The sequence below is a fragment of the Oryzias melastigma genome, unplaced genomic scaffold (genome assembly GCF_002922805.2).
Source record: "Oryzias melastigma strain HK-1 unplaced genomic scaffold, ASM292280v2 sc00204, whole genome shotgun sequence".
NCBI classification, from domain to species: Eukaryota; Metazoa; Chordata; class Actinopteri; order Beloniformes; family Adrianichthyidae; genus Oryzias; species Oryzias melastigma.
Genome location: NW_023416880.1, coordinates 48,146 through 58,958, shown reverse-complemented (window position 1 = coordinate 58,958; position 10,813 = coordinate 48,146). Strand labels below are relative to the sequence as shown.

The following is a 10,813-nucleotide window of genomic DNA, read 5'->3' as shown; positions in this document are numbered from 1 at the left end:
GAGGAATCGTTTTCGGAATTTTCAGTGTACTTAGCTAACGTGACAGACTGTTGTCCTCCCCTGTTGTTGTTGTGTGTTGAAACGGGACAATTCATGTGGAGAACGGGTCGTACGGAGAACTGTTTACATTCTCCTTTGGTTTCTGCGCACGTCAGAGACATGCAGTTAGGTGGTGAAAGAGCTTCTGGGTATGTGAATAAAGTGAATAATTAAGTGAATAAATAAATAAATAATAATAAAGTGGCGGACGGTCCTGCAAACATGTCTCTAAGCTCTTTATTTTGCATATGAAACTCTGCATTACCGACCCTGATAGTCAGCGTCATTGATGATTTGATTTAGAGTCGCCAAAAGGTTTCGATCTGTAAATAAAGCTTCACGAGATGCTCCACGTCTTCCAGCTTCGAGCATGGCTCTGATAAACTGACAGCTTTCGGTTTCATCGGCATTTTCAGCGTCACTGTCAGTGTCATTGCCAGATTGTGAGCTCTTACTTTCCGCGCTGCCGGCTCAAATTGATAGGGCTTATCTTTTTGCATAGCATTTGAGAGTTTTGACATAATCACAGAAATTATCATATTTTGATAAGCTAGAATTAAACTTCCAGGATCCAGGATAGGGCCTCTGAATCAGCGTCACTTTCAGAACAAATGTTTCCACAATCTGAGTCTGAAGACAGAATTGTGGACCTGGAAATATCGCCGCTATCGCTAGCTCCGTCACGCAAAGGAGAAGCCATCTTGCTATATTGACCCCTCTGACGTCACACGCACCACGTGACCAAAACGGAGCTTTTGACCCGGAAGAGACAGGTTTGCCAAATTTGGCCTCAAAAATGCCGTTTTATTTCAATATTTCTTGCTCAAAACACGCCAAAACATTTGGAAATGGTAAATATAAGGCGAAATACACCGAAAATTATCCACAACCCCATTACTAGTCCTTTAAGAAAGTTTATCTCAATACAATGTTTCAAAATAAAGTATTTCTGATGAAAACTATTAATTTTGTCATTCTTGTTTTCATAATTAATGTAGAACTGCTAAATTCCACGAAGCACACATTTTTTCCTTAAAAAAAGGGCCACATATTAATTTGCGATTAATCGCGAGTTAACTATGGACAATTCGATTAATCGCGATTAAATATTTTAATCGCCAGACAGCTCTAATTATTTTATATCTCTTTATATGATGCTTAAGCTAGCAGCAGCTCACGAAACACCTGCTGCATTGTTCTACAAACATTTTTACAGGTTGTATTTAGTTACATTTTGTGTTTGAAACAATTTCTAAGACATGTTTAAATAAACTAGTTTTTGTTAAAAATATTCTGTCATTTATAACCTTTGTTAAAAAAATAAAAGCAGGGAGGGAAAAAAAAACAATTTAAATCGAAAATTGAATTTGGAATGAAAAAAATCGAGATTTTTTTTTTTTTTTTTGTCATATCGCACAGCTCTATTTTAGGGAAACTCCTGATAGATTTAGTATTTTCCAACAATTTTTAAGCGTTCTTTTCTCTCAGTTTTTGTAGATTTTGTCTTAAGACATTTAAGTATAACCAGAAACTACACGTTTCATCATTTTGTCTTTATGAATAGGCCTCAATGAGAAAACATTTTGATGTAATATAAATGTGTGTGAATGTATATTTATGCTTGAAGTACTTGATATACATTTTATCAAATATATGTTTTGAAACTTTTCAAGAACTTCATTTTAGGATTTTATCTTTTGGGGGTTTTTTCTAATTGTTTTTGCCTTTTTCGCCGATCCGAAAAGCAATCTGAAGTGTAACCCTAAAACCGTGAGTCTTGTGATCTGTTATACACCTACTGTGAACACACAATTGTTGAATTGATGCGCAGAGGGATCCCCGGTACACGAGCGTGCCAAACTGTGGCTACTGATCCATTGCACCTCTGAATGCCACACATGGTCAAAGACTTGTTTCTTCTCCACAGGCATCTCCACCCCTGTTGTCTACTTTGTGGATTACAGTTCCAACTGCATTTTTCTGGAGGAGATTGTTGATTCCCAGACTGTGCGGGACTTCATCGCATCCACCCAGCCATCGTCTTCTCAGGAGGACCAGGAGCTGCAGTGGCTGGCTAAACTCATTGGTCAGATCTTAGCCAAAATTCACGATGAAGATGTGATCCACGGAGACCTGACCACTTCCAACATGCTGCTCAGACGTGGATCTGAAAGCTCAGATTTTGAGTTGGTACTCATTGACTTTGGCCTGAGCTACATTTCAGCTTTAGCAGAGGATAAAGGGGTAGATCTTTTTGTTCTGGAGAAGGCTTTCCTCAGCACCCATCCCAACACAGAGCTGCTGTTCCAGCAGCTGCTCCACAGCTACTCTACTTCCTCCAAAAAATCCTCAGCAGTCATCAAAAAGCTTGAAGAAGTTCGGTTCAGAGGAAGGAAGAGGTCCATGGTCGGATGAAGGTTAACTTTAGCTTCATGGGACCCATAGCAGTGTGGGGGTTTATTCAAAGACTGAGTTGTCATTGTGCACAAAAAACACTTGCAATAAAGATATGAGGCATTTCAATATTGTCTGTGAAGATTCCTATTCATTGAGATCATAACAGGATTTCTATTAATCAGAATTACTGGCGTGGATGGTAGAGGTTTGTTAGAGGAAAGGGGCAGAGAGGAAAGCGAAGAAGAGCCTTCAACTTCAGAGGGAAACAAAGCTGTTATTTACAGACAAAACCAGGAGTCTTCCTTGTACATTTCCATGTAGCAGGACACACTGGCTAATGGATGTATAATGACATTAACAAACTTAACAAACTTTATTTAGAAAGGGACAGTGCATATTGATGAACATTAAAACAAATGTAAATATGCCAGATTATAGCCTCAGGCTAATTTCCATCTGGAGTCCCTTGGCAGGTTGATGTTAAAATAAATAAAACAGAATTTAAGAGATAAACACTACACATAAAATTATAAAACACAGGTTAAATACAGTATACAAAATAAAACAAATAAAATACAGAAAAGGTTTAAACATATGTAATTTTTTTAAAATCGGAGCTTGCTTTGTAATAGTTTTCCTATTTCTGGTCATTTATGATTGCAGATTTGAGACTCCAAAAGCCACAGTTTCAGCTGTTTTTTAAAAATGACAAAATTTTCACTTTCTCTTATTATTATTGGTATTCTGTTCCAGAGGGTTGAGCCCTGGAATGAAAATACATTTTGTGAGAAGGAGGTTCATCTAAATAAGACCTCACAGTCACCTCTAACAACAGCCCGAGTTATTCTGGAGGAGCCTCTGAGTGATTTCTGCTTAATGAATTCATTTAATAGTGGGGGGGCTGAACCATGTAGAACTTTATAAACAAGACAGGCTGACTTAAACTGCTTAAGATTATCAAAGCTCAGGAGTTGGTATTTGTGGAGAATGTGACAGTGATGGTAAAAGCGAGGCTTCTTATCCAGGACCTTCAGAGCTCTTTTGTGGCAGGATTCAAGAGGTCTAAGGACAGTGGTACCAGCAAATGACCACGTGGTGATACAATAATTTATGTGGGATAAGATCAATGGATGTAAATATACATGTGCTGCTTCATCTGTCAACGGTGCTCTGATGTGTTTAAAATTATGCAAATTAAAATTGACAGTTTTTACAATATTTTTAACATGCTTTTTAAAAGAAAGTCCAGCATCACACCAAGGTATTTAAAATATTGGACATGCTCTAATTCTTTTCCTTTCAAGTAAATCTTTGCAGAAGACAGGCTTGAAGATGTTTTAGAAAAGAACATACAGACTGTTTTTTTTTTATATTCAAGGAAAGGCAAGAGTCAGTCAACCACCTCTGAAGGTCTTCCAAAGCATTAGAGAGTCGTTGAGCTGCTTCATGGGGGCTTTTGCCAAAAGTGAAAATTACAGTGTCATCTGCATACATATTAGTGTCCACATTTTACACACATCTGGTAGATCATTGACATAAAGAGAAAACAGTAACGGCCCCAGGATTGACCCTTGAGGAACCCCTACTGGTGAGTTAAGGTAAGGTGACTTGATGTCACCCACCTGCACACACTGTCTCCTTTTTAATAGATATAAGTGAATCCATTTAATTGCATGATCTGTAAAATGAAATGAATTGAGTCTAGCAATCAATTTGTTATGGTTTACAGTATCAAAAGCCCGCTTAAAATCAATAAATACAGCAGCAACACAATTATTTTTGTCTAGATAATTTTTGACCTTTTCAGTAAAAACACAAACTGCTGTTTCAGTTGAGTGGTAAGAACGAAAACCAAACTGCATTGGATGTAGGGGTCGACCACTAGTGTTCAGGTGTTCAGTAATAGATTTAGCCACCCATTTTTCTGCTATTTTGGATGTAATCGGTAAAATACTGATCGGTCTATAGTTAGCAGGGTCTGTCTTATCACCTGCTTTAAAGATGGGAGTTATTCTTGCCATTTTCCATTCCTGTGGGACAACTGCTTGGGTGATAGACAAGTTGACCAGGTAGGTGATAGGTTTTAGAAAACAACTTTAATAGCACTTTACCAGATTTGTATCAAGTCCAAATTCATCTTTTGCCTTTGAACTTTTAAGTGTGGAGATTATATCCAGGGCTTCTATTTCTGTTATATTCTTAATGGCAAACTTTGGGTAGTTTACAGATTCAAGTAAGGTGCAACTATTTTGGTCATTAGTTAGAGATTGAAAAGATGAATTTTGCTGAAGATCATAGTTATTTGTGAAAGTCTGTGAGATCTCGTGTACTACGTTTAGAAAATATTCATTCAATCTGCCAGCAAGGATAGTGGGGTCTGATATCAATTCTTTATTAAATTTTAGTTCAAGTTCGTTGGCATTCTCTCTTTTTGGTTGAGAAATCAGTCTATTGATGTTTTCCCAAATGCGTTTAGGGTTTCCTCTTGCCTCACCTATCATTGTCATAAAAAAATTTGCCTTTGCCACTCGTAGACCCTGGACAACCTTATTTCTGGTGGCGGTGAACTGTAATCTATCAGTGGAGAGACCAGATTTAATGAATTGTTTGAGGAGTTTATCTCTAAGTACCATTAATTGTTTACACTCACTACTAAGCCAAGGTAAAGAATTGGTACGTTTTTTATGATTCCCCTTTCTTAAGAAGGGGTTTATAATATTTTTAATTGAGGAGTGTAAAAGTTTGCAACATTTATCCGTGTCATTGCATGAACTAATTTCTGACCAGTCAAAATTATTTAAGGCCAGGTGGAGATTTTCCTCCTGACTCTTCGGTACAAACATTTGTTTTGAGTTATTATTCTTGTGATTGAAACGTTTTTTTGTAGGTTTTCTGGAGATAAAGATTGCATTGTGATCAGACAGACCAGTTAAAAAGTTACGAGTTTTTGTTTTGTTGTTATTCTAGTTGGTTCTGTAATCATCTGTGTTAGACTAAAATGATCTGTAACCTCCTTTAGTCGTTTCCTATCATTTTTACTATCCCAATTTACATTAAAATCTCCCAGCATGATAACTTCTTTGCTAAAATCACAATAGTTTAAGAGGGATTTGAGTTGGTCATAAAAATGTGCTTTTGCGGAGGGTGGACGATATAGACATATTACAGTAAAAGAGATTTCTGCTGAGAGTGACATTTTATCCCCAACACATTCAACTGTGATTTCTTTAGGCCATATGATTTGAGTACACTTTATAGTATCCTTGACATAAAACAAAACACCACCACCCTTTCCTTCAAGTCTATCTTTTCTGTATACATTGTAGCCTTGTTGTGTTACAACTGCTTCTGGAGTAGGGCTGCCACAAACGATTATTTCAATAGTCGACTAATCTCCAACTATTTTTTTCGATTAGTCGACTAATCGGTTCGTGCGGCGACTGGATGTAAAACATTCATCTTAACCATCATTATCTTTAAACTTGAGGTCTTTAAGCTATATTCTAAATAAAATAAAGACAATAGTTTATTAATCTTTTAATGAATCATGCAGGTTTTGTCCTTCATTTGTTTCTGGCATTAAAACAAGACTTAAATCAAATAATGAAATCCGAATCAACAACAGAAAATTCTTTAAAACCCTGCAATTCTTTTTTAAAGCTTTAAAACATATATTCAATAAAACATTTATAAAGTATTTCAAAAGCTATTAGCAGATATAAACACACTCAAAATATTTGCTGACTGAGGCCCATTTATTAAAGCAAAACACTAATAACATCTTTGAACTGAAGATATTCCTATACATATAAAACCTGAGGATGCCCATAGAAACAAAGAAAATAAATAAAAAGGGAGAAAATTATATTTTTAAAAAGGGAGAAAAGCAGGAGATGTTAGAATGTACAACAGTACTTTCATTCTTTCACTACCTACATCCACTGCACATGCGCAGACCGATACTTCATATTGTTCAGTTTGGGGGAGAACCCATAAATCTGAGTTACTTCTTTAATGTTGTGGTTGTTTTGCTGTTTGTTGTTGTTTTGTGACTTTAAGTTACATTTAATTGTAGCTTAATGCAGATAATGTAATGCTACACTTGTAAACTTAGCTCTGGACTTTTAGGTGAGTTCCTTCACTTCTGGGACTCGTAGTTTTAAATCGTTCCATAACTCTGCTGCAGATCCGTACCGACACACAGCCTCTCTGTCTGCGCGGTGAACGTTTCATAATCCGCTCTTCGAACTTAACGATGTGATCGTGGCGCAGAATATGAATGAAGCCTTGGACGAGCGGTTCATTTTCAGTGTAAACTCATGATCCGCGCCGTCCACGCGGCGTTTGGTTAGAAGAGTGCAGATTATGAAACGTTCACTATGCAGACAGAAGCGCCGTAGACACGGATCTGCTGCAGATCTTCTGGTTCATCTCCAAACAGCGCAGTAATGACAGCTGCGGCAGAGCTAGCTGTGTTAGCGCTGATGTTAGCTTAGCTAGACGAAGCTCTCTGTTCATCGTGATTAAACTCCGTCTCAACATGCTTCATCTTCAGGTGATCATTTATCGCCATAGTGCTCTCATGGAACACAAGTTCTGTCTTAGAAATTACATTTGCCACTTTTTCCTCTTTTATTTTCCTTTTGCTTCCCACATTTTTGAGCGAGCGTGTTGTTATGAGACTACCGAGAACTTCCTGTGACGTCACTGCTGACCGGATTAGCACCACTCCGCATGTGTGACAAAGAGAATGGAAGACCCCCGCAATAGAAGGCGCGAACCGTAGCTTTAAGATCAAAACAAGAAACAAACAAAAAAACGACGCTTCGACGACCAAAATAGTTGTCAACTATTTTAATAGTCGATTAGTCGTCGATTAGTTGAATAATCGTGGCAGCCCTATTCTGGAGCCATGTTTTAGCCATGTTTCACTTAGTCCCAAGAAGTCTATGTTGGAATTCAAAAGTAGGTGTTCCAGCTGTTCTCTTTTTGGGGCCAAGCTACGTATATTAATATGACCTCCTAACAGACCTTTATTTTTAAATTGCGGATCCCATATTGTCCTGGCTTGATTAAGAGTCTTGAATAGCTTAAAAGACCTGTGTTTTTTCAATACTGTGTTTCTATGTCTATGCATAATTGTTTGTTGTGACTTACAGAAGCTGATGGTGTTAGACTGTTGTGGTGTCTGCGAATCTCCTGAAGGTTGTAGCTCAGTTAGTAATGGTTGTACTGTTGGTGCCTGTGGTTGATGTCTCTCTGGCTGCTCAACCAGCAGTGGATGAGGCACAGCAGGCAGTGGATGCAGTCCGGTCGGCAGTGGATGATGCTTTGCCGGTAAAGGATTAGGTACAACCGGTAGCAAAAGGAGGCCCAGCTGCTGGTGGAGGAGGCCCTGTCAGCAATGGGTGAGTCCTGGTTGGTAGTTGAAGAGGCTCAGTCAGCAGTGGATGATGCCCAGCTGGTAGTAGATGACGCCCGGTCAGTAGTGGATGAAGTCTGACCGGAGAAGAATAAGGCCCAGTCAGCAGTGGTTGAGGCTTGATTGGCCGTGTATGGGGTCCATTTAGCTTTTGCTATTGACAAGCAAGTCCTGGAGAAGTTTCTGATTTCTGGAAACTTGTAAAAAGGGACATTGAAAAATTTTCCCACATCAAGGGTAAATGTGTCGGACATCTGGGAAGAAACTTTTGAAAAAAAATGTTCATGTGGTTAAAAAAAATAAAAAAATACACAATGATTCAGGATTTACATTAAGAAATGTTTTGTTCTCCTAGCATGAATATGCATCTGATCGGCAGACCAAGGCTGCCGATTGATTGATTTGTTGATAAGCAAAAGAATTATAACTTGTACTTTGGTTTCATCATTATAGATAAGGGCTCGGCAACCTAGGGCAGGGTGTTGGTCTTAATTTTTCTCCTTTTTTTTTTGTATTTTATATTTTTAATTGTAAAGCGCAAAGACCAACACATAAAAAGTGCTTTTAATAAATACAAATTGATTAGTTCAGTTTGTAGAATAATAACAAACAAGGTCAGATTATAGTCAGTTAATTTCTGTTCTGCCAAATGTCAATATGAAACATGAACAAGTTTTAAAATTAATATTACAGCTGATCACCACTGCATATACTTGAGGTGAAAATAAAGAATATTACTGTCCAGTTGCAGAAAATTTAAATCACTATAAATAGCAAACTAATTTAAAAAAGTAAAAGTAAAATCATTTAGTTTTACATACAATAAAAGCACCACTAGATAGCGCAGTGGTATGAGCTGCTGACTCACAGTCAGAAAGTCATGGGTTCAAACCCCGCTCAGGGATAGTCCACGATACATGTTACGGGCCGCACGGTGGTGCAGTGGTTAGCACTCTTGCCTCACAGCGAGAAGGCCCAGGTTCAAATCCAGGCTGGGGGATTTGGGACCTATCTATGTGGAGTTTGTGGATATTTTGTTCTGATGTATCCAATCATAACGCTCGTAGTATGACATTGCACACATGCAATACTTTTGGTTTCAAACAAACATAGTTGCAATACTATTTAAACTATTTTCTTTGTGCAATATTATTACTAAACACAATTTTGAGCTGATTCGATCAAAACATGTTTTTTACATGCTGTTTGTGAATTAATTTTTTTTCAGATATCTGGAATTTTTTTTTCTTGGGGGGGCTGTTTTGCATTAAAGTTCACAATATAGTTGAAAGCGGCTGGATGACCCAGTTGGCTGGTGTAGGACCTGATTCAGTTTCCAGGGCGGCAATGACCTAAAATCCAGTGAGGGTCTTTAGACAAGAGCCTTCATGCTGCTGCATAACTTAGTCTCTCTGTACCAGGATTGTGTCAGGAGGTGCATCCGGCATAAACCACCCTACCTGTGTGAATCAGTGAAAGCTGATTCACAGTGGTGACCACTGAAGGCCCGGTCCCACAGGATTTGACGCCCATATCAGGGTTTAAAAAATTTGGAAAATCTGCCACGTGCGCTTAGACACGCTAACTTTATGCATGTTTGTGGAATGGCAGTGATACAGACGGCGGAGTCTACTCCCCTGCCAGTGCACTGCTTGATTGAGTGAGCGCGTCCTCCCATGGGTAACACAAACGGGGTTGACACGCGTGCGCTCAGCTGATGAATAGATGCTGTAAGCAGTTGTACAAATGCAGACCGGCCGGAAACGGCCGTGCTACAGCCATGCATGAACATGGAATTTCATCATCCACAGCCAATGCACGGCGGTACCGCTGGTACCACAGGCAGTCACCTGCAGTCTCGGGGATGACATTTCTTCTGTGGTCCAGCCGCGATCTGCCCGTGAAAGCCAGTGGGACCGGGCATCGACAATTTAAGCCGAAAGGTGAACGGCAACAGAGTTCACATTATAGTTGGTGATGGCACAGTTGTCAAGGTGAAAATATTAAATTGGCACTTCATGTCATAAACACTGCCGACCCCTGTTATTGACCAATGCGCATGCTCGTATTTGCATGTGATGTTTCACACACAAACTAAGCATTTTTATGGACAGACAATTTCTTTTAACAAGTATAAACTCTCTTTACAGACAGATGTTTTTTCACATTGTTTTCTCTTGTCTAAACTCTGAGTTCAAACCTTTGCAGAAAAAAAAGTCGAGCGTTATAGAATGAAAACAACGATCTGATCGCAATGTAGATTTATGCAACTGTGTTAAGCTGAGCGTGCAACGTCTATGTCCAAGAAAAACCACACAGAAGAGATTGGTTGACAACAACCAGTCTGAAAGCAGAACACAGAGTACTTTAAAAAAGAAGGCAAAAGAGCATGGTGGTTTTCATGAGGCTGACAAGATGGACGAAGGCAGCACCAGTTTTGGCGCTGAGTGTAGGAGAACGATTGAAGTCTCTTCTGGAACTTCAGACCAAATGCCGCTGAAGTTCTTGCTGAAGTTCTTAAGCTGAGTTTGTACAGCCAAAAAAAGTAGATTGTCATCAGCAAGCGTGCTGGATTTTAAGTTTTCTGGAGTTTAGTCTCAAAATAGACCATCTGGTTGGTTGGCAAAATAGAAAGCAAAACTTGTTACCAACTTCAAAAAGTTTAAACAGAACAACACAACAGTTTTTAAAGAGATTAAGTAAATGAAAAGTTAGTTTTTTGTATAGAACTTGGTTAATTTTGGTGATGTGAAATAGGAAAAAAAACAAGACCGAAATAAAAAACCTCAGAGAAAGCCTGATTTATCAGCCGGTGTCTGTAGGCGGGGTTCACCCTGGACAGGTCTCTAGTCCAACTACCCCTGACAGCAGCCTGCAGACCGGGGCGTGCCTCAACGTGGGCGGAGTTAAACGTTTAATGGGCGGAGTTAAACGTCCACGTTGAGGGACGCCCAC

General features: G+C 38.9%; 1 protein-coding gene across 7 annotated transcripts in view; it reads left to right on the top strand.

The window, feature by feature from the left end:
- Positions 1-10,813, top strand: part of LOC112138129 (EKC/KEOPS complex subunit TP53RK) — a 50,528-nt gene that overhangs the window by 7,582 nt on the left and 32,133 nt on the right. The window contains exon 2 of one of the 7 annotated variants that reach the window (XM_024260700.2): positions 1,967-2,562. The exons of the other annotated variants lie outside the window; for them this stretch is intronic. Coding sequence (XP_024116468.1) covers positions 1,967-2,454 — 488 coding nt within the window. The 3' untranslated portion in view covers positions 2,455-2,562. Of the gene's footprint in view, positions 1-1,966; positions 2,563-10,813 lie in introns of those variants that run through there. 7 annotated transcript variants of the gene reach the window in all.